The 26,401-nt window shown below is 46.6% G+C and overlaps 1 protein-coding gene and 1 pseudogene across 2 annotated transcripts in view; both read left to right on the forward strand.

Annotated features, from left to right (window-relative positions):
• The window catches only part of POLR3A (RNA polymerase III subunit A), a 42,727-nt gene extending 30,077 nt beyond the window's left edge, over positions 1-12,650 (forward strand). For both annotated transcript variants that reach the window (XM_063101937.1, XM_063101938.1), the window contains exons 22-31: positions 1,654-1,740; positions 1,826-1,908; positions 2,508-2,678; positions 3,616-3,709; positions 3,883-3,975; positions 5,218-5,382; positions 5,778-5,942; positions 6,190-6,321; positions 7,436-7,568; positions 9,724-12,650. In XM_063101937.1, the coding sequence (XP_062958007.1) occupies positions 1,654-1,740; positions 1,826-1,908; positions 2,508-2,678; positions 3,616-3,709; positions 3,883-3,975; positions 5,218-5,382; positions 5,778-5,942; positions 6,190-6,321; positions 7,436-7,568; positions 9,724-9,872 (1,272 nt within the window). In that variant the 3' untranslated portion in view covers positions 9,873-12,650. The remainder of the gene's footprint in view (positions 1-1,653; positions 1,741-1,825; positions 1,909-2,507; positions 2,679-3,615; positions 3,710-3,882; positions 3,976-5,217; positions 5,383-5,777; positions 5,943-6,189; positions 6,322-7,435; positions 7,569-9,723) is intronic.
• Positions 12,651-21,929: 9,279 nt separating this feature from the next.
• On the forward strand, positions 21,930-22,384 carry LOC134381691 (NEDD8-conjugating enzyme UBE2F-like; annotated as a pseudogene).
• The last annotated feature ends 4,017 nt before the right edge of the window (positions 22,385-26,401 follow it).

A 26,401-nucleotide genomic window follows, 5' to 3' on the forward strand; every position in this document is an offset into this window, starting at 1 on the left:
CATGTAAGCCATGGCCCATGTGGACATAGGAGCTAAGGCTGCTTAAATATAAAAGTGTAAAGTTCTGGTGTTTAGCTTTCAGGAAAGGTAGTAACTAGAAATTACAATGTTGTCTATGACTAAAGAGATTTATTTTCACAAGATTAGTAGAGAATGGGGCTAGGAAGTCTTGAGCTCCCTAGGGGCTCCTTATAGGATTTTATTTTTGCAAAAGTGGGCTTCCCGTTCAGGCGTATGTGTTTTGAGCTATGTTTGAGTAGACTCTGAGCAGGCATGCTGGCCTTCTCCCTGGATGCCCCTCAGGTTACCCTGGGGTCAAGGAACAGGGCCTCATGAGGCTTTTTGGCCACGACAGTATGCAGTCTGCCTTTGCGCCAGCCCACTTGTCCACCCATGTGTGTAGGTCTGTCCTCATCCAGCCATGCAGCTCAGGACACCTGCAGTTGCTCACTCACCCTCACTGCCACCATGATTTGTTCATAGTCATTGAGGGAAATGATATGTACAGAGGCTGCTGAAGGGAGGCACAGTCTGTCCACTCTTCTCATATTCTCAAAAACATCCCCAGGTCAAACCAGAGCAGCCGATTGCCGGCTCCCAGGCCCATGATAAAGTGGCCTCTGAAGGGCTGTTGCTACTGCATGGTGTGTTCCAGCAGCTCACCCTGAGAAGCATGCTAAGAGCCAATCCTGTAGCACTTGATGTTTGACCTGGCATGAGCAGGACGTTTACTGCTGCTGTGGAAGTAGTCCCCAAGAGAAGGTGCTGGCTGGTCCCACTTCAGGAGTGATGGTGCACTGGGTTTATTCCATGGATAAACTGTAAATTGTAAAACAGGTTTTCTCCTTTGAATGGCTAGCAGGAAATTTAGCATCAGGTCTGTAGTCCTTAGCTGCGCCCTGCTGATCCTCCGCGTGATATATTTTTCACCACCTTCTTTGCTCTATTTTGTCGTCATTCTGGGGCTTAGAGTGTTATCCTTAAATACAGTGGAAATAGCGTATATTCTGTTTCACATCTGGCTTTTGAGACTGGTTTCCAGGAATCCTCATAAAGTTCTAATTGTGTGTGGGAAAGGAGCGTGAGGCTGGATCGGGCTTGGATTGTGATACAGAGGCGAGGGTCAGACGAGGAAAGAGAATCTGGGGGTGGGGAGTGTTTTCTCTCAAATGAAGGTAAGCTCAAAGCATGTGTTTGAAATGCATGGAGTGTCTGCATAGCAATGCTTTAGCTGGTGGTATTTAAATTGATCATAATGGCTTCAGAAGAAACCCTCAAAATTAATCAATCCAGAGATGAAAAGTCTAAATGGTACAGTTATACCTGTTCTGAGCTGTGTTTATGTGGGCCACGTGGTGTACTGGGGAGCAGTAGGGAAAGCTCCACATGCTGTGTAAGGGCCGAGGATAGCAGTGCCATGTGCACTGAGCAGAAAGACCTCAGGAAGAGCTTAACCAGTGGAGTGAGTGTCGGGGTGTGGGTGGCTGTGTGTTCCTTGGACAGTACAGCATCCATATTGTATCCTTTATATGATCTGTTTAGCTACCGCTAAAATAGGATGGACTCGTCATATGCTACTGAAGTTTATGAATTGAATCATGTCATCAGAATTACTGAGAAACATGCAACTGATTTTGCTGTATAACCTTTCAGGAAATAAAGAAATTTATTAAGGGGGTTTCTGAGAAGATCAAGAAAACCAGAGATAAATATGGCATCAATGATAACGGCACTACTGAGGTAACGGCCTTCCCAGTGTTAGAACACCGAGGTTATTCGCAGGTGCTGCCGGCCCTAACTCTGCACTTGGCTTTTGTTTTTCCAGCCCCGTGTGCTGTACCAGTTGGACCGTATCACCCCCACACAGATAGAAAAGTTTCTGGAGACCTGTAGGGACAAGTACATGAGGTAGGGATGCTAATTGTCTCCGATGGCCAGGTGTCCACATAGGTCTGTCACGTCCTTCCTATTTCACCAAGGGTACAAAATCCTGTAGCAGCACCACTTATTAACCACCAGTATTTGAGCAGATTTTGTCACCTCTTATTTAGGGACTCTTAGTTCACTAGGCTGGATGCTCCAAGATGTGGAAATAATTGCAAAGAAATTTCTTGAGTGTCTTCTCCCCACGGAGAAACTAACTATATATATGGCAGTTGCCAGCTGCTCTGTGCACTTTCAGTACCATTTGTTAGCAGACCATTTAGATCTCCAGGCAGTAGACGTTGGGCCCATCCATCACATGCTGACCACAAGGAGCCAAGCACAATTCAGTTGCATTGTCAACCTGCTGTGACCATCGCTTTCCCCTGTCTGCACCTATTCCTGGCCTCTGCCAGGCCCTTCTTCTGTCACAAACAGAGCGTGGTCTGTTGCCAGTTCTTTCCTGACCCTAATGGCATCTATATTTTTTCTGTTGTAAAGCAATAACCAGAGGCCTGTCCCCAGCAGTTTTGCTGGACTTTCCTTTGTCACTTTGTATTGTCATCAATGCCTTTTCCTTCCAGGGCGCAGATGGAGCCAGGTTCTGCAGTGGGTGCGCTCTGTGCCCAAAGCATTGGCGAGCCAGGCACCCAGATGACCCTGAAGACTTTCCATTTTGCAGGCGTGGCCTCCATGAACATCACACTGGGTGTGCCCCGGATAAAAGAGATCATCAATGCTTCCAAAGCCATCAGGTGTCTGGCTCTGGCTCTCTTTCGTTCTCACACGCATCTGTCATGTTCCTTAAGAAACAGTGATCCTCTAACGAGACAGTGCCTCAAACTCTGGGGGCATGCGTGCTATGTTAATTATATTTTAGTTAAAACAACAGCCACTGAAGAAAAAAACAGTCTAAACTGGATACAGTCAAAATGGAAGCAGTGGGTTTTTTATGGCCATTAGTCACATGAAAGAGAATATAAAAAATGACTAGGAGAATTGAAGCGGTGTGTCAATGGAGATTTCCTCTTTTTGATGCCATTATTCCCAGCTTAAATAGACCTGTCCGATGTGTCTACTGCTAGGCCTGCAGCCATATTCTGTGACTTCCCTGGTGATTTCATGATAGGGTTTGTAGGTGATCTGAAGCTGGAAGAAAGAAAAGTGCATTCCTTTAGTAACAAAAATCATGATTTCACCTATGACCCGAATCTGTCAAAACAACAATAAATAGCATTAAATGAAAAGTACCTGCACTTTGCTGTAGAATAGCAACTGTAGACGTCCGGGGTAGAAAGAGCTCGGCCTGCTGCCTCTGGGCTGGTCAGATCAGTCCCAGGAGTGTGTATTCAGGAAACACCATCCAGAATAGTGAGGATGGAGGCTGATAGCCAGTGGTCAGAGGAGCTGGAGGCATTCCTGGAGAAGAGGTGATGGGAGTGAGAGAGGGAAAAAAATATTTTTTGGAAAGTCTTTTCATTCACTGATTGAATAGGTTGCCTGGGGAGCTCCAAGAATAGTAAGTCTAAATGAGAATGTGTGTGGAGCCCTTAGTAGCGTGCTTGACACACGGTAAATGTTCAGTAAACTGCAGTTGCTACGATTCTAAATAGTGCTCAGATGTCACAAAGCAGTGGTCTTCAAACAAGCTCATTTGTTGTGCTGTAATCATTTTTCCTCTGCTTCTCACAGCACTCCAATTATCACAGCACAGCTAGACAAGGATGACGACGCGGATTATGCTCGCCTGGTGAAAGGGAGAATTGAGAAAACCCTCTTGGGGGAGGTAAGAAGAAATCGCTGTTGATAACAAGAAAACACAATCAGGAGTGTTGCAAGGCAGTGTCACAACCAGCTGCAGGGGACTGTCCAGTCAGTAGTGGCCACGCTCCTGCAGCTCTTTAAAAAGGCAGGCAGGAGAAAGTGACTGGTTAACATTCTCATCTTTTACCACTACAGATTTCAGAGTATATCGAAGAAGTGTTTCTTCCTGATGACTGCTTTATTCTTGTCAAGCTCTCCCTGGAGCGGATTAGGCTTCTGAGACTGGAAGTGAGTCACGTAATTAAATGTGCAGAGGAAGTCATCCTGTTGGTCCCAAGATTGATTCTGATAAACTAGGTCAGGAGCTGAGCAAGACAGAGAAAGCATTGCAGAGGCTTCTGTTCGGTTTCTGTTGTTTGCATTTCCGTACCTTTGCATTTGCTCTTTCTAATAAACCTGACCCTAACACAGGTATGGCCATCTAAAGACACACAGGAAAAATAATTAATTAACTAAATTAAAAAATAAAGACACATGGGCCGAGCCCGTGGCGCACTTGGTAGAGTGCTGCGCTGGGAGCGCGGCGACTCTCCCACCGTGGGTTCGGATCCCATATAGGAATGACCAGTGCGCTCACTGGCTGAGTGCTGGTCACGAAAAAGACAAAAAAAATAAAAATAAAAAAAAAAAATAAAGACACACAGGAAACCAGGAAATTTTGAGCAGACCACAATACCAGTTCCGTGTGACATGGTACTAGGATTATTGGTCTCCTTGTCCGTCTTCTCAGTGTCTGCAGGACCCAAGGGCCAGCTGTGTCTTACTCATCTGTGGGCCTAGCACTCAGCATGGCACCTGGCTAATTTGGTCAATATTTTTAGATGGGTAGATTAACCTGCTTAAACTGGCATTTATGGGTACTTAACAGCCCATTCTCTCAAGTACCAAATTCAAGTGTTGCCCAGATGACAGCTGACTCCAAAATTTAGCAGCCAGTTCTCCAATTTGGGAATGTCTCTAGCCTGTCTCTTGCCACCTGCCTTGTGGCCCTGTTACCAGAACTGAGTTGCATCCAGGAGTGTAGCTCACAGACAGCTGTGGCGGCATCCACTGAAGCTTTTAAACCGTCCTGGTCTCCAGCCTCCCCAGAGCTCCCCACTGAGGCTGCGTGTGTTGCCATGAATTGAGCACTGATTTTTAACAGGGAAAATATTCATTCTTTGGAGATAAAAAGAATCTACTCTTTTTATGAATAAAGCACAGATACACATATAGTATGTAAACAGATTAAGAACATGCTTCAAGAAGTTCGTGGAAATATCTATATGGTCTTTTAATTCTATTTTCCTACAAACTTTTTGAAGTATCCTATGTAGTGTATCTGTGGTATTAAAATATCATGGTGGGGGGTGATTAGGGGAAAAAATTGACTAAAAAGGCTTCTAAAAGAGGCAACAATAAAGGGCGAAAAACACTGGGATTGGAGCCTCTAACCCTCCATCAGTAATGTCCACACATGCCACCTTGCAGGTGAATGCTGAGACAGTGCGGTATTCCATCTGCACGTCCAAGCTCCGCGTGAAGCCCGGTGACGTGGCCGTTCATGGTGAGGCTGTGGTGTGTGTCACCCCCAGAGAGAACAGCAAGAGCTCCATGTACTACGTGCTGCAGTTCCTAAAAGAGGATCTCCCTAAGGTGAGATAAAAGTTGCTTCTAATGGAGAGATGGCATTAACCTGTAGTGTAAACACCAGAAGCAGGAACCCTAAAGACGTTGTCACTACTGAGACTGAGGATGGCGTCCCATTTCTTCATTTCCTCTTTGACACATCTGTAAGGAATCCATCCAATTTTTTCTTCTTAACACTCACCAGCTCCACCTGTTAGAGTCCTCTCTATCATGAAACTGTTGTTAGAGTGGGGCATGGTCCCCTAACTTTTGCTTTTCCCCCTAGCCCCCAAAACAGCACACAGGCACTCTTAGGTTTAGTATGCTACTCATAGCCACAGCCAGGAGCTGAGGTGATCAAGGTAACAAACCCGGGGCATGACATGCCCAGTTGTCACAGCCTTCTGTGTCTCTGAGTCCAGGTGGTGGTGCAGGGCATCCCAGAGGTGTCCAGAGCTGTCATCCACATTGACGAGCAGAGCGGAAAGGAGAAGTACAAGCTGCTGGTGGAAGGCGATAACCTACGGGCAGTCATGGCCACCCACGGTGTGAAGGGCACCCGAACCACCTCCAATAACACCTATGAGGTACCGCTCACCCCATGGGTCTTCTTAGAGTTGCGCTGTCTCCCTCATGTCCCCTGTAGGCCTTCGGCTGGTTCCTGGCACACTTCTCCAACCCTCCTGTTTGCTCTGGGTCTACCACTAAAATTGCCCAGCATTCATTTCTGGAAGATGGCACAGGGTTTGCTTTGAGCCTGCAGGGTAGAAGAGGAAGTAGAAGCTGCGGTAGCAATGGAAGGGGCTGCTTCCACTCATCCCTAGCTCTCCATAGGTGGAGAAGACTCTGGGCATTGAGGCTGCCCGCACAACTATCATCAACGAAATCCAGTACACAATGGTCAACCACGGCATGAGCATCGACAGGAGGCACGTGATGCTGCTCTCTGACCTGATGACCTACAAGGTTTGTGGGTGGGGTGGCTCCAGAGAGAAAATAGGATGTTAACATCACCCACAAACCAAAGCATGGTGGTCAACCTGGGTGTTCTGGTCAAAGCCAACATGAGGATGGCAACCTCAGGGCAGACTCATACCCAGCAGGTGTGGTGAGGAGGAGAGCATGTAGCAGGGTTTTGTCCCCCTTCTGAGTTTTATCCTAGAGCCACTCTAGCCATTGCCACAAGCCCAGGGATGCCCATGGCGAGCTGAGGTGTTTACTCTCTGTTAAACCCATTTACCACACCTTTGCCATGGCCATTTCCAGGGAAATAAGTTAACATGATCTGAAGTGGGAGGCTTGTTCAGTGGGGAGGCAGTGCTGAGGCTGCTTGGTTATTCTTTTTTCTCTTTTCCCAGAAACTGTATTCCCTCTTTCCCTCTAGCAGTGCCATAGGGCAGCAGGTTTTCATGACACCTCCCCAAACAAGCCTGTAGTGCATTACAGAACCTGGTTTGGAAAGCAGGTGGGGATATAACCAATTTCCTATCTGAAGAAAAGACAATCAGTTTTACGTCTTCCTTTCCAGTCTCATTCTTTATGCATATGCTATTGTACTATAGTTGCAGTAAACAGTGTGTATGCAGGTTTTATCCTGACTTTTTATAAAACATTACAAATGTTTTCCATGTTGTTTCATAGTTTTTACAAATATGCCTTTTCAGTAATGACACAATGTTCCTTTGAATGGAAGTACCTAAATTTCGTTAACTCTTTTCTTATTTGAGGCTTTTAAATTGTTTATATTTTTCAGTTCTTTGAGCCGTAATAAACATCCTCAGAAGTATTCCCTTTTTTCAAAGCTAGATTGTTGATTCTAGTTCTCAATTCTTAACGCTTTGTTCTGTTGGCATCTAGGTGCAAGTAAGCGCAAGGTTGCATGTTGTCAGTGACCAGCCACCACAGGGGGACACATGGGCTGGACCAGTAGCTGTTAAGGTCCTTTTCAAACCTGAGGCGCTGCTTTGCACCTCTGTTTGGCTGGTGTTTGTTTATCCTGTTGAAGGGACTCACAGGGCTTTGGTTGTGAGCTTCTCTAAGTGGCATGAGTACCACTCTGATTCTTTCTCCCTTGACGCAGGGCGAAGTCCTGGGCATCACCAGGTTTGGCCTGGCCAAGATGAAGGAGAGTGTGCTGATGCTGGCTTCCTTTGAGAAGACGGCTGACCATCTCTTTGACGCTGCCTACTTTGGGCAGAAGGACTCCGTGTGTGGTAGGCTTGATGTTTCTAGGAGCGGCACCGAAGACCTTTATTGTTTGCAGCTTAGGCTGTGGCTAGGGTTTCCTGGGGTGAGCAAACAGAGTAGGCAGAGCTTTTACGAGGCATTTCAAAAGTTAGCGATTTAAAAAGTTAGAATTAAAAGATAACACAGGTCTTTCCATGAACTTTTTGAAGACCCCTTGTATATTTTAAAGAATGAAATCATAGATCACAGAATTGGAACTGATTGGTCTTTTATCTCCAAAGCCTGGATATGGCATCCTGCACACACACATACACACACCCCCTAGTCTGTAATGAGGCTTCTCTCTGTCAGTACAGACAGGTTTTGGTCTAAGAAGAAAAGAATGACCCTGAGCATGGAGGAATTTTTCTGGCCATACTGATCCTGATCCCTTGTGTGTTCCAAGATGGACAGGACAGGGGCAGTGTCACGGCCACATCAAGCAGTGAGTGGCAGGGTCACCCTGCCATCTGGACTCCCTGGGAAAGGCAGAAGGCGAGCTGTTTACATTTCTTGAGCCCCTGTGAGGGGTAGGTGTTAAACCCTTTCACAGGTGAGAAGACCACAGTGACTAGCTTGCTTGCTATCGGGTCCAAGTGCGGAGTGTCACCTAGCACTGTGCTTCATCCTCCCCTCTCCACACCACGGGGGCGTGCTGCCCTGGGAGTTAGGGAGTGTCAGGGAACTGCCGCCACAACAGGCTTACCCACCTCTTCCCTGAGGCCAGCGCTGACTGCTGGGATTTGCTTTAGCCTTTCTGATTCCACAGCAAGACCCTGCAGGCCCCAAGTGGGAGTGGTGGAGGGGCTGGGGCTCAGGAGATTCAGTTACCTGCCCCAGGTCACAGCCTGTCAGGCCCAGGCAGGGATTCCAAGCCTGGCTGCCGCTCCCAAGCCAGAACTCTACTTCCCAGTAGCCATTCCCTGACTCACCTCCTATTCTTGGAGGATTTGCCAAACAGGTGACGGTCAGCTGGGGCCCCATTCAGAGTGTATGTCTGTTTTTTGCCACTAAGATTAACTCTTTCTCCTTTCAAAAGGGATGTAGAGATTGAAAGATCGGAGATGCAGGGAAAAAGAAATTACATAATTCTTAAAGATAAACAAGGGTGAAAGGAAAGGAAAAGGAGCAGAGACTGGGGTGGGGTGAGAACGGAGGTGCATGGGAGAAGCCAAGGCAAAAAAGAAGGCAAGTTTTGACAGTTGGACTAAGACCCAGCACCCCAACCCTGACGCCAGGAAACGGCCTTTGCTGCAGCCCTGTGGCCCCACCTGCCACCGCTTCTGATCAGCCAGCCCATCCCCACTGTGAAATTCTCCCCTCCTCCTGGTCCTTTAGCACACTGTAAGCCAGTGTTAGCCCTGTCTGCGTGTTGGTTTTTAGTTTTGTCATTTGCCTCTCTGGTTCCTTGTTAGCACAAAGCCTAGAACATAGCTGCCACTTGCTTGCTGTAGAATCAGAAGCCTGATGCGAAGCTAGCATTTGCATCTTAGAAAAGCTGAAATGGAGCTTGGAGAAGGAACTGCACCACCCCCTTCCTCTTGCAACTCTATAGGTTCAAGCGTTTCAGATTAGGGCCGTGGATCTCCAAGGCTCGGTTGCTGTGAGGCCTGGCCCAGCCCCTTCCCCTGAACAGAGCTATCAACTGTCTGCTGCAGTTTCCGAGGGGATTGTAGTCTGCTGACTCATCCCCAGGTGTTTGCTTTTCTCTGGGCTCTAAGTTAAGGAAGCACTGGGTAGCAAACTTAGGGTTTTATGAGCATCATTCAGTATCTCTGCTGTCCAAGTTGAGTGTTCTCAAGGGCAGAGCCCTCCCGGGGTGTCTTTGGCCCAGATTGCAGAGGAGAACTGGCTGAGCTGACTCAGTCTCCTATTAGCTGCCAAGCTGTGAGTGGGCACTATTCTTTCCCCAAGGTACAGAATTTCCTCCGGCTGTCCAGGAGCGAGGCTAAGACTGTGCTTCACAGCCATCCCTTTCGTAGATGGGAGGTGAAGTGATTTGCCCTAGTTCAACCCGTTGATGGGGAGTAGAGCTGGGACTCAAATCCCAATTATCTGACACTTAAGTCAAAATAGTCTATCCCTGCTGAAAACCCCCCTTTGTGTTAGAAGCTCTCTGATCTCAGTTCTGGTTGGTTTCAGGGGTGTCTGAGTGCATCATCATGGGAATCCCGATGAACATTGGAACTGGACTCTTCAAGCTGCTCCACAAGGCTGACAGGGACCCAAACCCTCCCAAGAGGCCTCTGATCTTTGACACAAATGAATTCCACATCCCCCTTGTCACATAGTCCCGGGGAAGAGGGGACCGTTCCTGACCTCAGCTCCTTATCCTATCTGCAGCTGACTTAGAAGAGCTTTATGCTCTATGCTCCCTTGGACAGAGGCCCTGCTGTCCCCACCTGGGCCAGCGGTCAGAGAAGGCCCCTGGCATCCCCAGGAGTGGCTCCTCCTTCAGTAGGCAACAGTTCACACCCATGACCCTAACTGCACCACGCTGCTTGGGAGAACTGAGAGTTGGTTGGTTTGTTTGGCTAAAACCTAATCTGTGGACAACTGAGCACCTCCTGGCCCCCCTGCCTCCCTGGATTAAGAGGAGGCCCTGGCTTGCGTTACTGCCCATCCCACCTTGCTGCATCCTGTCCATCGCTCCCAATGGTGTCTTCACACCTGACCGTGAGCCAGGTCTACACCCCGCAAATGCCAAGACACATTTCTGGTTTTCCAGAATCTCTGGTAATGCTGGAATCTCTCAATGTGACATACTCTTGTAAATATTATTACTATTATTTATTTGTTCCACTTGAGGGATTTGGAATTTTTGTTGTTATTTTGGTTTTACTCTTGAAGCCAAGAATCTATAGAAACCAAGAAAAGCAGCATTGAAGTATCACTGGAAAAACTAGTTTAACAAATAGGACCGTCTAGGATTCGTAACTTAGCTGACTGTCACGAGACCCAACTGCTCTGAAACGTCTTCCATAGACACCCCTAGTGAGCCTGATGTTTTCATCTACCTCTTATCCCCATGGGGGCTCTGCCTTGTGACAAGAGCCAGACCTATTCTTCATGGCCTACAGAAGCTGGAGTTTGGGGCCTGCTGAGGTGGGGACAAGATGGCTTGGAGCCTGTCGGTACAGAGATGGCGTATAAGGCTGGTCCAGGCTGCCTGCACTGCCTGGTGCTGGCATCCACACCTCTCCTGAGGTGTCTGTGTGTTTGCCCTTGCCCTGCCTCCCAGAGCCGAAGAGTGCCCTGGAACAGTGGTGGGAGAGGGGCACTCCTGGGTACAGGCAGGCACCAGCTGTAAGGGGTAGAAAGTCCACAGAGGGGAAGGGAGGAGGCCCTCGGAGGGCGTCAGGGGGGCGCCAACTAGAGCTGGGGATGTGCCCCAGTTGGCAACAGCAGGCTCCTTGAAGAGTATAAATTTGTGACAATAGAAACCAGGCCTCAAAGCTGTGAGGAGAAAACCAGCAGGGTATCCAGGAAGACCCACATTTAATCATTTGCCAGGCTCCCGCACAGTGAGTACACATTGCTGGTGGGTTTTTCAAGGCTTTTGAAGGGGTTTCGTGCAACAGAGGAAAGAAATTAAGTAGCTCGTCTTCTAGAAGAGGGTTTGCTCCTGGAGACAATGTGTTCTTTGTACTGAATTTGCTCAGGGGGTTGGCCCTGGGCCAGGGAGAAGTGGCAGTGGCCGCAGCTCCCCTCCCTCTGAACACTGGAGCCCGTCCTCCTGCCCAGCCCAGCACCAGGTCCCATTGTTCTGGCTCTGCCTTCCTCCCTGATGGGGCCTGCCAAACCAAGGCCACTTAGCTGGGGCTGAGACGATAGTGGAGGCTGAGGATTTGACCCTGCTTTCTGGCTTCATGCACTGGAGGTGGTCTGCTTCTGAAGTGACATAGCCCATCTGATTGTATTAAACGCTGGGAGAAATAACAGCCCAGACCAAAGAGATGTGAATTTATTGTTAAGAGAGATGATGGTTTGGATGATTAAAGAGATGGATGTGGTTTTAAAAAAAGAAAAAAGTAGAGGAGGCCCAAAGAATTCAAGTCGTATTTTATAGAATTGTACCTCCATTTTTTGGATGTTCCCTAGTTGATTTCCCAAGCTCCAAGTTAATGCTGCTAAAATAACTTAGTGTAGCCATTGGTTCTTAGATCTGTGGTAGAATAAGTCCTTTCTCTCCCATACTGATGTGATTCCTGGATTAGAGGTTCTTGACCTGAGTTATTTTTGGCTAATGCTCAGGTTTAAAATTTGGGGTGAAGATCAGGGATATCGATATAAAGAAATGGCATTTTTCTTAATGTTTAGCACCCTTGTATCTTTGAACTGAGCTAGCCTGGTTCAAGGCTGTTAACACTGATTCAGGGTTTCCGTTTGAGGCCTCACAGCGGGGCACAGAGCACCCCCGCCCCTAGCTCCTTGCTGAAAACTTGCCTGGGAAGTAAGCCATGGGCTGATCAGATCCAGGACCACTGGAATACAAAGGTGGCTGATCAGATCCAGGACCACTGGAATACAAAGGAGAAGGTGGGATGGAGCAGCAGAGGGACACTAGCGGCCGCTTTCCTCTGCGTGTGGCACGGAGGAGGAGAGGTCACGGCAGTGATGTGCTGCTGGGAGTCACGAAGACAGCACCGCTGAGGAGCGCCATCCTGCTTGAGTGCTTGAGACGTGTGTGCTTGGGATGGTGCGGATCAGTGGTGGCACTCTGGGAACAAGGCTGATGCTGGAGCAGAATGCTTACGTGAAGGAGCCCATCACAGTGGGGAGCACTGTGTCCCAAGGGCTCGCGTCCTCTTGGTACTGCCAGCCTGGCTGGGTCCACTGACATAGGCAGCACTGCCTGGTAGCCCAACTGTGCTCCCCACTGTGTCCTGCCTCTGGGTGTTAAAAGTCTCCCTCGTGATCATCTGCTTCGCCCTGGCATTGGGCTTTATGCCAGCACAGAGCTCAAAGACAGGGTAGCATAGCAATGTATTCTCAAGAGTGAGCTCAATAGAAATTTAAGATTTTACTCTCTGGGCCTGTTTGGAAGAAATAAAAACATTTAAATTGTCTCATCCATGAACAGTTGTATATTTCTGACTAGCGGTCTATCCAGTCCTTTGCCCTTTTTACATCTTCTGTACAAGGGGAATTAAAATAGCTATTGACTCAGCCACAGCCCCCTGCTTTGTTCAGCCCTTTGGGGGTGGGAGAGACATTCTGGAGTCTTTCAGTGTCTGTGTCAGTTAAATTATGGTGCCGTGTTTCTACTTCAGGATTTATCTGTGTGTATTCACATTGATTCATGTCTGATTGAACCTGACACTGTATAATGATTATTTTTCTTGAATTTTTGCTGTCTCTTGGCAGACCTCTTTATTTTTCTACCAAAACTCAAAGGAGGAAAAGCTCACTATATGTAAAACTATAGCAGAATCATCTTTGAAGGTTGTGAAACAGGAAGATTGGGATTTGTATGAGCTCTAACTCTGAAAATAAGAAATATCCCCTGCCACAAGCCCACCTCTCTGTAGTGAGCGCCCCACTCACCCTCACCCCTGTAACTCAGAAATGCGGGAGATAAGGTTGCCCCCTGTCATGGAGCTAATTCAGCCCAAGCAGGAAGTGATGGAAAGTCTCTGAAGCCCGGCACTGGAAGCGCCACCGGGCCAGGGCCAGGTACCTAGTTTAACCTTTCATTCATTCACTCAACAAAGATGTAGGGCCTGCTATGTCCAAGGCAATGTTCTAGGTATTAGGAATGCTGCAATGAACACAACAGCACACTCCAGAGTCAAAGCTGCGGAATCGAGGGGCTGCTCCTGTGGGCAGGCTAAGTACATCAGGCTAAGTACATCAAGTCCCACTCCTCTCTACAGGGCCTTTCATGCCTCTAATTTGTCTTTCTTTAGGCTTGGCTTCTAGAGCATGTGCCCTGAGCTGAAGACACAAGCCTGCAGCCACTGGGAAGAGATGCTACAATCCTCTCCCCACCCCCAACCCACTTGCAGTGTCAATGGATGAACACTGAAATCCAAGAATATTTGTTAAGCTTCTGCTCCGAGCCAGAGCGGTATTTTGGGCCCCTAGGGGAGGTCCTGGCATAAATGGAGTTTACCATCTGGTCAAGGTCATCTCTGAGAGCCTGTGTTCTATAACCAGAGTGTCAGGGTTCAAATCCCAATCCCCTTTTCTGTCTGGTGACCTTGAACAAATGACTCTCCTTGTGTCACTAATTTATAAGATAGGAATACTCTTGGTAATGTCTAACTCACAGGGTCATTGGGGGGTTTAAATGTGGTTATTCATGGAAAGGTCTTAGTATAGTGCCTGGCATATAGTACATGTTAAATGTTTGCAAGTATGGTGACCATTATGATTTTTACTGGAAAGCATGGTCAATTCACAACTAAAAACCTATCCTTCAGCCCTTTTTAATTCACCCAGATGGAGCTGTCCTTTGAGCCTTGGGGATCTGGCCTCCCTAGACACAAGGAGCCTTGGGGATCTGGCCTCCCTATGCCATTGTCTGCTCAATCGGTAAATCTGGGAAGTATCTTTCGTCAGGGAGGAGGAGGAAGAGGGAAGGCGACTGACTGGCAGTGTCGTATCCGAGGGCTTGAACATTGAAATTACAGCCATATCTTTTTTACAATTTAATACCTTTTTACCTTCCCACATTTTAATTTGGGTCATGTACCATCATAGGTGGTAAGACCAGAATATTTCATACAGACGGAGGTTTTTTATAAAGAGATAGATATTGATGTCGTTTATTTAGAGGGTGTCTCATGAGGGGGGACTTAAGGTTATTTTCTCACTTCGGAAGAGAGGTTGCCATTTAAAAGTTGACAGCAAAGAGTACATTAAGAAACCAGTAATAATAGTTGTCTCTGGGAACAGAAACTGGGTGACCGAAGTACAGAGGCAGGAAGTGGCTTATTTTTCACTCTGAGTTACACTGCACCTTTCTAATTTTGTATTTCTGAAGATCTTGCCAATTGTGGTTTGTTTGTTTGTTTTTTTCTAATTTATACCTGATGGTAAAGAAATCAAGTCATCTTGGAACAGACCTTGTTCTGGAAAGTACTTGAGTGTTCTGTTCTGAAAGTAGTTGAGGGTCCCTTCCAGTGGCAGCAACACAAAGCCAGTAGACATGAGCTACTCGGGAAGGTGGGGTGCTCTTGTCAGTCAGGACTAGAGAATCCGAGTTAGCACAGCCTTACGTGCATGAGACTCTCTTTTCTGACATAGAAAGTCCATAGTAGGCGTTTGGGGCTGATAGGACAGTTTCACAGAGTTGTCGGGGAAGGACCCAGGCCCCTCCCAGTCCTCCACTCCACCATCCCGTGGCTGTGGCCCCGTCCCTTCCTCATGGTCCGAGGAGGCTGCTGGAGCTCCAGGCATTCCAGCCAGGAGAAAGGGGAAAGAGAGGCATCGCACTTCCCTTTAAGGAAAGTTCCCAGAAGTTACTTGACACTTCTGTTTACATCCCCTCAGCCAGAACTTACTTAGCCAGCTCCAGGGAGGCTGGAAAATGTTGGACTCTGGGTGGCCATGTGCCTGGCTAAAAATAGGGGCCTCTGTTAGCAAAGAAACAGGGGAACGGGAAGTTGGGGAACAAGCATATCTCTGCCTCTGGTGAATCAGGACCTTTTCTTTCTTTTTTTTTTTTTTTTTTTTTTTTGGCTTAACAAAGGTCAGAATATCTTCCTAAAACCCCTCAGAACTGGAATGCTGATGGGGTGGGCTGAGACCGAAAAAAATCTCTTCAGAAAAAAAGGAACTGAGACTCTGACCCCTTCACTCTCCCTTTTTCTTTTCCTTTCTTGCAAATGTTATGCCTGATTTATGACTGTTTGTTTGTTAAAAGCTGACATTTACATTAGATCACATTCCCTTAGCAGGCTGTTCAAAATGTTTCTGGGCTGATGGAAAATGTAACTGCCAAACATTCATTCAACAAATAGCACTGTTTACTGCTCACCTGCTACGTCCCAGCCAGGCCCTGGGTACAGAGTGGTGACCAAAATTGCCATGGCCCCTTTCCTTGCGGAATTAATCAGTGACAGCACTGTCCAACAGAAATATAGTACAAGTCACATATGTAATTTTCAATTTTCTAGTATCCACATTGAAAAGAGCTGGCCAGTTAGCTCGGTTGGTTAGAGCATGGTGTCATAACACCACGGGTTTTTTTTTTGGTGGCTGGCCAGTATGGGGATCTGATACTGGCCAGCCACCAAAAAAGAAAGAAAAGAAAAACTGGAGAAATTAATTTTAATAATATCTTTTATTTGACCCAATATATCCAAAATATCATTTCAACATATAATCAACATAAGAATTACTTTTTTTTTTTTTTTTTAAAGATGACCTGTAAGGGGATCTTAACCCTTGACTTCTTGGTGTTGTGAGCACCACACTCTCTGAAGTGAGCAACCGGCCATCCCTATACAGGGATCCGAACCAGTAGCCTTGGTGTTACCAGCACCACACTCTCCCGAGTGAGCCACGGGCCGGCCCTGACGTAAGAATTACTAATGAGATATTTTACACTCGGTATCATACTAAGTTTTCAAAATCCAGTGTATGTTTTATACTTAACAGCACATCTCAAGTTTCAAAAGCTCAATAGCCACATGGCCCGAGGTTTGGTGGCTCAACTCCACTCATTATCCAAGGACATTTCCAGTAAATGCTTCTCAGGGCTTAAACTGACCAGAAAAGCATTTTCTGTTGCCTCTTAACCTGGCCCCAAACCCATGTCTTGATCAAAGGTGAATAATCCACACTCAGAAAAGTCAGAGAGAGCCCAATGTAGAAAGACTCAAGTCTCACCACCTCCTTAGGAAGCTTTTTGGGTTGCCCAGGCCTTAGGCCTATGCCTCCAAACTTCATTTCCTGGAAGAGTACCCACTGGTGGGCTGGCGAAGTCAGGGGTTGGAAGAACCATGTTTCTTTGCCCTTCAGTCTGTCCTGACACCAAGAAATGGGCCTGACCAATTCATCACACACATTAGGCACTAGTGGACTGTGATGAAGTTCCAAGTCAGGGGCCGTGACATAATCACCTAAGGCTGATGCTAGACATAAAACAGAACAAACTGTCCCCAAATAGACTACACCAGTCCAAGACAAGTAACAACCTTCTGTAAGACCACACTCAGGGTAGGTATGAATCTGCAGACTTGTGATATACCTGCTGGGCTGGCAGAAACTAGACTCAAGTTCCAGTCACTACACTGCTCATCACTAGCAGCATTGCCTTGGACATGCTGCCTCCCTTTTTCTGGGTCTCAGTTTCCCAGTCTGTAAAATGGCCATCTGCTTTGGAGCGTCTGGTGAGGCACCCAGAAGCTGGAAGGTTTTGTCTGTCACTCAGCAGTGCTGCCAGACACGTGGAGGGAGCCAGTCACTGCTGGCAGCCTCACGTCTCGGCTGGTTCCCTTCTCACACCTTACTCAAGTCCCAGAGCTGAGCCCCACGGCTGTGCCTAGGGCCCCCAGCCTTGGTGTCCATGTGTGTCGTGTCTGATCCGGGCATTCTCTAGCCCCCTTCCCTGACACTGAAGCCACCATCTAACCTGTACATTTTACTTCCTTATTTTGCTAATCGTCTGTCTCTCTGCTGGTAGAATGTGAGCTCCATGGAGACAGGGATTTTTGTTTGTTTTATTCACTGCCATCTCCCCAGTGCTTAGCCCAGTGCCTGGCACATAATATCTGCTTTAAAAACATTGGTGAGGAGTGAGGCCCTGGAGCCCAGCACGCCTGGACTGGAGCCCCTGACTGGTCACTTTATAGTCCCCTCACAGTTGCCCTCATCCTGAGCCCACGGTCTGGTTAAGGTGTCCTCCTTGCTGCAGGATCTCCCTATTCAAAGCCTCTATAAGCCCAACTGCTTCTTGTCCTCACATTTTGCAAAAGGCTCAATTCTTACTTTGCTCAGAGAGGGCCCCTAGCAGGGCAAGACCAAGGGCAACGGACCTGACCACCAGCTCCCCACCTCCCCCCACTCCTGCCTGCAGGCCTGGGCCCCAACCCTGGCCCCAACACAAGAGCCAGAGCCAAATGCTTCTAGCATATACCACCGCGGGTGATTTATTTAAGGGTCTCCAAATAATCACTTATGTGTCACCATGGCAACCTGAAGAGTTGCCATGGAGATTGGAGCAGGAAACGTCCCCATGGAAACCCCTGGGAGACTTTCTAGGAAATCATTACCAGGTGGAGGAGCTTGGGAAGTGGGGAGCTGGGCAAATAAGAGAGCCCCACGGTCTGGCACGAGAAGGGAGGTTGAATGGGGCAAAGTGGGAGAGAGTGACTTAGAGAGGCAGGCAAGTTAATGATCTCCACCAGCTCTAGGGTCCCCCGTGATAAGTCACTTCTGTTACATGCAGAGAAGAGATCTGAAAGGAAAGACCAGGAACTGGTAATAGCAGTGGCCCCAGGAAGGGGGTGGAGGAAAGAGACTTATTTTTCACTGTAGGCTCCTTCATACTGTTTGAATTGTTTGGTCATAGAATTCCAAACTACTGATTATTCCAAAATTAAAATTATTTTTTGGTAAAGGGCACAAAAAGTGTTTACATTGTGTAATGATAAAATAAAAATAGGGCTGGCCGGTTAGCTCAGTTGGTTAGAGTGCAGCCATATAACACCCAGTACGTAGATTCAGATCCCCAGACTAGCCAGCTGCCAAAGAACAAAAACAAAAAAATAATAAACATCCAAAAACCAAAATTAATTTTGTTTATAAACATTTACTATGTTAAATATTTTATATCCTCAAAACAGCTCCATATGGGAGGCATTATCTCCACTGTACGGATGAGGAAACTGCTGTTCAGAGAGGATCAGAAAGTGGCCACAGTCATGCAGATTGCTGGGAATAATCCCGGGGCTGTCGGGCTCCTCTGAGCAGGTCTGCATTCTCTGATCCCAACCCAGCTCTGCCACGAACACACTGAGCACCTTTAGATAACCCTCGTCCCTCTGGGCCTCAGTTTCCTCACCCGTAAAATAGTTTGGCAGTTTGGACTGGATGAAGGCAAAGGTCCCTTTGGCTTGACATTCTGAGTTCACTGGGGGTTTGCCTCAGAACGGTGAAGATTCACTGCTGTGGGCAGGGATCAGGGGGTGGGTCCAGGGAGAGGAACAGGAAAAAAAGGGGTGTGACCACAGCCCTCAGGGCCCTGTGGGGAACCTCAGGATTCTGCCTTGCAGCAGAGGAGGAGAGCGTAGGAGGAGGGTAGGTGAGCCATCAGGGAAATGCCAGTCAAAATAAGTGAAAACATAGTCCACGTAAAAACTTGTACAGAAATATTCATAACAGCATTATTTATAATGCCCCCAAAGTGGGAATAACCTAAATGTCCATCAACTGATGAATGGATAAACAAAATGTGATACATCCATACAGTGGAAAATTATTCAGCCATAAAAAGGAAGGAAGTCCTGACACATGCTACAGCACGGTTGACCTTGAACACATTGTGCTAAGTGAAGGAAGTCAGACGCTAAAAGCCACACAGGACCACATGGTAAATGATCCCATTTATATGAAACATCCAGAATAGAGAAATTTATAGAGGCAGAAAGTAGATTAATGGTTGCCTAGGGTGGGGGCAATGGGGGGATGGAGGTGAGGGGACAGCTGAGGAGTTTCTTTTTAAGGTGATTAAAATGTTTTAAAATTGTAGTGATGGATGCAAAAATATGCAAATATACTGAAAGCCAGTGAATTGTACTCCTTAAATGGGTGAATTGCATGTTATATGACTTATGTCTCAATAAACATGTTTTTAAAAGGAGAGACCCAATGTCACACAACCACTGAGTGGCCTCTCTAAGGTGCCCTGTCCTCTGCCCAGCCTCCTTTCACCACCTTCTGCTCTTTTTAAGGCCGGCTAGAAGGGTCTCCATGGGGCAGCTCCCTAGGCTGCTTCTAAAACGAATGGGTGCCAAGTGGTGGGGGCTTTGTCACACTGTCCTCCCCATGCCCCTCAGCCAGAGCAGCGTTCTGTAACAAACTGGGCCACCTCTAATTTCATTTAGAGAAAGAGGTAGACTGCTAGAGGGGAAGAAAAGTGGAAGCTTGAAAGCCACTGACCAGAGAAGGTATTAAAGAGGGTGGCAAAGTGATTAAGAACCTGGGCTTTGGCCTCATAGTAAGCATGTCTTTTTAGTCTGAGGCTTTGACATCTTGGGGCCTTGCTGAACCTGGAGGGACTGCCCCTCCAGGGCTAGCCAATTCCTAGAGATAGTAAAGGGCTCACGTGTAAGTGGGCCTTTCATATGCAAACCAATCAATCCAGGGCCCACACTCCAACCACTTCATTACTAGGCTCTTACAGGGTTCTCACACCCTTGGCCACTGTTCCCCCCACACAAATCAACCAGGCAGAGCCAGGTACTGGACAACTAGAGACAGCCGTGCACCCCAGAGCCCACTGAGATTATTTAAACTAGCAAATCTCAGGTCTGCTTACCTTGCCTCGCCTGTTCCTTCCTGCAGAATCCAAAACAAAGGCTCTGGCCCACGTTTCCCCCACACTCCCATTGCCTCCTGACCAACGCTGGTGCTTCCCCGAGTAGCCCTGCCTGGTGCGGTGCCCCCTCGTCTTGGAAATTGTTAGCAACAAACCATCTGATCAATAGCAATCTTCCAATCTGGTGGCCTCACCATACCTAAATAAGATCTGCATTTTTAAAGAGGCCTCATCCTGCCTGGGCTCCAAGCTTACAATCTCCCCACCCAGAAAAGGACTTCACTTTCCTCACCCACAAACCTGGGTTACCAGGCATGCCTGCCTCAGGGCTATCCTATACAATTGTGTCGGTTGCACATTATGCATTGGGGCCATGCCAAGTGGAAGCTCGAATCTGGTCCCTGCTCTGCTTTTCAAGCCGTGTGTCCACCAGGAAGAATGGGTATCTTCCAGCAGTCACCTTCACCCCCTCATGGGGCTGCTGTCAGGACTCAAAGAGGTAAGAATCAGGGAGTACTTGGTACAGTGCGCAGCACTCCAGAAACGGCGCCACCATAGTCTCCAGGAGGCAGGAGGGGGCTGGGGGATGGCTCCTAGACACTGTGATGATCTCAAAGAAGGTTTCAATTCTTTTGTTTCAGCAGGGGGTGGGGGGTGCTGTAAGTGTACTTCAAACTAATTTTTATTTATCAAAGGAAAGTGACCTGAGCTGACACCCAGACTATAAATGAATAGATATGTACACACCCGTGTTCATAGCAGGGTTATTCGCAGTAGTCAAAATGTGGAAGCAACCCAGGTGTCCATCGACAGCTGAATGGATAAATAAAATGTGGTATATGCATCCTATGGAATATTATTAAAAAAGAAGGAAATTCTGACATGCCACAGCATGGATGAATCTTGAAGACATTATGCTAAGTGAAGTAAGCCAGTCACAAGAGGACAAACACTGCATGATCCCACTCACATGAGGTGCCTGGAGCAGTCAGATTCATAGACACGGAAGGTAGAATGGGGGTCACCTGGGGCCGGGGGAGGGAGATGGGGAGCCGGTGTTCAGTGGGTATAGAGGCAATTGTGAAAGATGAAAAGTGTTCTGGACATTGGAGGCACAATAATATGTCTTAATGCCACTGAACTGTCCACTTAAAAATGATTAAGACAGTAAATTTTGTTATGTATATTTTATCACAACTTTTAGAAGACACAGCCGAGTCATACTTCCTAGCAAATCCATGCACATCTCCAGTAGAAAAACTGCTCTAGGCAATGGGAAGCAATCTTTAAAGAGAGCTTTTCCAACAATAAGGTCCCAAGGCTTACCTGGATTACGTTGGGACTGGCCAAGGCTCTCTGCTAGTGATCTGGTGGGACACTTTGCTCTCTTGCCATACCATTTGTAATCATCTCGTTATACACACACACATATATGTACATATGTACATTTGCTCATGTGACAGGAGAAAAATGTTCTCTCTTTGAATAAAGAGTAAATAAAGAATACTTCTTTATTTATTCCTGAGGCTCAACATTTTGTTGGCTATTTTTTTTTCCATGAGTTGCCTGCTCTTAAAGCTGAGAGGGTGAACAGGACAAGTGGGTTCCCTTGGTGTCTCAGCCCTACTGGTGTTTCAAACCTCATTGTCCTGTTTTTGTTAACTTGCATCGTTTCTGGCACCAGGTATATTAATCAGAGTTCCTGGTAAGAAGAAATAGGAAAAACAATCTGCCCCCTGCCCAGAGCCAGTGCGGCTGTGAGGGGCTGCGTCTCGCCACTGCCACCCGGGCCAGGCATGGGGTTGGGCACCGGGCCCGCCTCACCTGCCTCCGGGTGCCCAGGGTAAAGGTAACAGCAATGCTAACGCCGGCAAGCAAACCGAGGCGGGATGATGGTCTCAGACGGCCTCAGGCAGCAGCCCCGGCACCTGACCCCACTTGGAGGGTTTCCTTGAGTGACAAGTTGCTAGTCAAAGCTGAGGGTTACTTCCAGGGTGGAAAATTTCAGTTTGAAACTGAAGTTCCCGATGCGTACAACATGGTGCCTCCCAAAATGAAGTGTTTGACCAGGATCTGGCACCCCAACATCACAGAGACAAGGGACATAAGTCTCAGAGAGAACATTCGATTGACGGCACTGGCTGGGCTCCCATGAGAACAATAAAGGGTGTTGTTTGGTGATTAAATTCTTTATTTACTGATCTTCTGAATTTTGATGATCCACTGAACACTGAAGCTGCAGAACATCACCTGCGGGACAAGCAGTACTTCCAGAATAAAGTGGGTGACTGCATCAAGGGTTATGCCAGCTGATAGAAGGAGATGACCGCAGGCCCATCACTGCGTGTCACCGTTTGTGTCTAACGTGAAACAGCAAGAGGTAGCCCCTCCTCGCCCCCGTCCTCACGCTCCCTCCCAGTCCCACAGATTGTCCCAGTCCTGTGACCATGGTGTCCTGCGGAAGACCATCTTCATGACTGCCCACTGTAGATAGAGAATTCAGCATAAATACAGAAAGAAAAGGTGAAGAACAAAAAAGAGAGAGAAAAGAATCTCGCTAATGACGCAGGAAAGTTTTGTTTTTGAAAGCATATCAGGCCATTCACAGAATCAGAAAATGGGCAAAAACCAAGGGTGCCTGACAGCAGACAATCCAGCTGGGTCACACCCCAGGCATGGTCTGCTTAGGACACTGGGCACTATGCCAGTGGGCCTGATGCTGCCACAGCTTCCACTGCCAAAATTAGATTCTCCATTCTACCTTTGCAGGAGAATCCAGTCCACCCTGCTCGCCACCAGGAACCAGGGGACAGGGATAGTGAATATCTGTCATTCCTGTCCTGGGGAACTGGAGGCAAGGATTTAGAAGGTGGGCTGTCCAAAAGATAATGCCCACCAAGTTTATGAAGTACTTGACAGGGTACAAAGCATCTTCATGTCCATAAAAACAGCTATTAATGACCACCATTTACTGGGTTTTGTTATATAAAAAGCGCCCACTGAACATTTTACATGTTGTGTCATTAGCTCTTACGCTGATCCTCTGACATTGGTACTACTCTCCCTGTTTTGTTACAAGAAGACCAAAACCAGAGTGATTCTGTCACTTTCCCTGGGCACACAGTAAATATCAGAGCCAAAATGCAAACGCAGCTTTACCTAACTCTAAAGTCCTACAGTCACAACACCGTTCCTCCCCAGGAGTGGCCAAAAGCCACCAAGTGAGCTGGTAGCAGAATACAGCCCTGTCTTCTGACTCCAGATCCATTCTATCAGGACCTTTGGATTCTCTTCAGGGTCCCAGGAGGGATTTAAACATAAGGACTCTCCCTCGGATTGTCACGGGAAAAGACTTTGGCAAGGTGTTTTTTGCATGTTCCCAGTTTTAGCCAGCATGTCAAGAAAATGTATAAAATGCCTATCTATCTATCTATTTTAGGGCAAAAAGAATAAGTTTATTATTATTTTTTTTATTCTAAGTATTTTAGGTCACTGCCCTGGGCCCCAGCCGGGGTCCTGAGGCATGGAGCCAGGGTAAGCCGAACCCAGCCACCACCAGGTGAAGAGCACACCAGAAACACCATTTCCACACGGATAGCCCACCAGAACCACTGCAACTGCTCTACAGCAGCAGCCACAGCCACTGTGCAGACGCTCTACAGCAGCAGTCACAGCCACTGTGCAGACGGCACGCCAGACTCCCAACCTCATTGACACAAGGAGAGGCACCCGTGGAGTCCGAAAAAAAAAAAAAAAGAAGAGGTCCTCTCACTCCACAAAGCCCACTCCAGAGTAATCGAAGAAGCATCTGACTTACGATACTGGGGGAGGACTTGATCACACCTGTCTCAGCACTGGACGGATCGTCTAGTCAACAGACCAACAGAGGAACAATTAGTCTATCAGCTGGAGAGAACAAGTCTATGGTTATTAGAGGGGGTGGGGGAGGGGGAGGGAGAGATTGGATAATGTGCATAAAAAATAAGTATGATTTGTAATAATGAATATGCTAATAAAATTTTTTTAAATAAATAAATAATAAAATTTGCCTACAGCCCATGCAGTTTTAGGTCCCCTCCAAAAAATATTTTAACATTTACCTGTACATATTTGTGGGGTACAGTGTGTTGTTTCACTACATGCATATACTGCACAACGGTTAAGTTAGAGTAGGTAGCTTAGTTTTGTACCTATTAGTCCACCTATTCTTCTGCTCTGCAGCTCCTCTCCACCTCTGGTAACCGTTATTCTAGTCTCTACTTCTATGAGAACCACTTTTTTTCTTTAGATTCCACGTGTGAGTGAGATCATGTGGCATTTGTCTTTTTGTGCCTGACTTACCATAATGGTTTCCAGTTCCATTCATGTTGCTGAAAATGATAGGATATCATTTTATATAGCTAAACAGTATTTCATTGTGTATATATACCATGTTTTTTTATCCATTCCTCCATTGATGGACAGTTAGGTTGATTCCATCCCTTGGCTATCGTGAATGGTGCTGCTATAAACATGGGAGTACCACGTGTGTTTTTGATATATTGCTTTTATATCCTTTGGGTACATACCCAGTAGTGGGATAGCTAAATCATAAGGTGGATCTGTTTTTATTTTTATTTTATTTATTTATTTATTTATTTATTTTTATTTATTTATTTTTATTTAATTAATTTATTTATTTATTCATTTTTATTTATTTTTAAAGATGCCCAGTAAGGGGAATCTTAACCCTTGACTTGGTGTTGTCAGCACCACACTCTCCCAAGTGAGCCGCAGGCTGGCCCTAGGTGGATCTATTTTATTTCTCTGAGGAACCTCTACTCTTTTTCACAATGGCTGTGAAAAAATTTACATTCCCACCAACAATGCAGGAGAATTCCTCTTTCTTTGCATCTTTACCAGCATTTATTATTTTTTGTCTTTTTGATAATAGCTGTTCTAACTGGAGTGAGTTGATGTCTCACTGTAGGTTTAATTTGCATTTCTCTGATGATTAGTAAAATGTTGACCATTTTTTCATGTGTCTGTTGGCCATTTGCATGTCTTCTTTTAAGAAATGTCTATTGAGGTCCTTTGCTCATTTTTTAATTGGATTATTTGTTTATTTATTTTTCCCTATTGAGTTGTTTGTGTTCCTTATATATTCTGGATATTAGACCTTGTCTGATATGTAGTTGATTGAAAAAGATATTTTTAAATTTCCAGTTCCAGGTAGGTGGTATCAGATTTATCATTTTCTGGCCTCTGTTGTAAACAGCTCTGAAAGCTAGACAAGATATATTAAGCAACTCTTTGCAGATATGGGACGTCAACCAGTGGCTCTGATCATTGAGATAATTTGACATTTTCCAAACAGGGAAATAGTGTCCAAGGTGAGAATGGCAATTTCGCTGGGCAGGGAAAACGGATTAAAGCAAGGCTGCTGAGGCAGCTGGGACGGTGGGGGAGAAGAAGGAGATGCAGAAGAAAGAACCCACAAATTTTACATAAAATTCCCCCTTGAGGGCGCAAGGAAGCTTTTAAGGCAATGAAGATGTTCTATATTTTGATTGTGGTGATGGTTACACATGTGTTTATGTTTGTCAAAAGTCATTGGCCTGTGCTCTTAAAATGAGTGAATTTTACGGTAAGTAAATCAATATATTTATTTTTATCCTGTTTTTATTTTTGAGGAATACCTTTGTCAAGCTTATCGACCATCACCAACACTCTGAATGAACATAAAAAATTGACTATTTCCCATAACTTCACAAAGACAGTGATGGTTATAATACGCTAAAATGTTATGAGATTGGCATTACTAATTTTAAGTTCCAATATATTGTATTTTAAATCAATAAAGTTGATAATTTAAAATTTTCCCCTCTTGAAATGAGACAAAGTGTACTAGAGATCTCTCGCTATCATTTTTTACAACTGCATGGGTATCTACAATTATCTAAATAAAATTTTAAATAATGAAAAGAAAATAAAAACTCCCCTCCCTGAGGCTTGGCTGACTCCCAGTGCCCCACAGACAGGGCGAGAGCAGAGAGAGCAGAGACCGAGCAGAGAGCAGCCGCTGCAGTCAAGCAGCTGAGTTGAGATGTCAGAGGCTTCCCAGTGCTGCGAGAGCCGGGTGTGGCCCCAGCCAGAGTGGACAGAACTTGGTGAAGACCTGAGGCTTCCAGCTGAGGCCCTGGGAAGGCCGTGCACACGCAGAATCGGCCATGCCTGAGGACTGGGAATGGAGATGACAGCAATAACGCAACTGTGGAAGCTGCAAGACGAACGAGGGGCAGCTAAGTTAGCAGATCCAAGGCAGCCGAATCCTCAGCTGGCAGCGGGAGA

This window comes from Cynocephalus volans, chromosome 7, assembly GCF_027409185.1.
Source record: "Cynocephalus volans isolate mCynVol1 chromosome 7, mCynVol1.pri, whole genome shotgun sequence".
Lineage (NCBI taxonomy): Eukaryota > Metazoa > Chordata > Mammalia > Dermoptera > Cynocephalidae > Cynocephalus > Cynocephalus volans.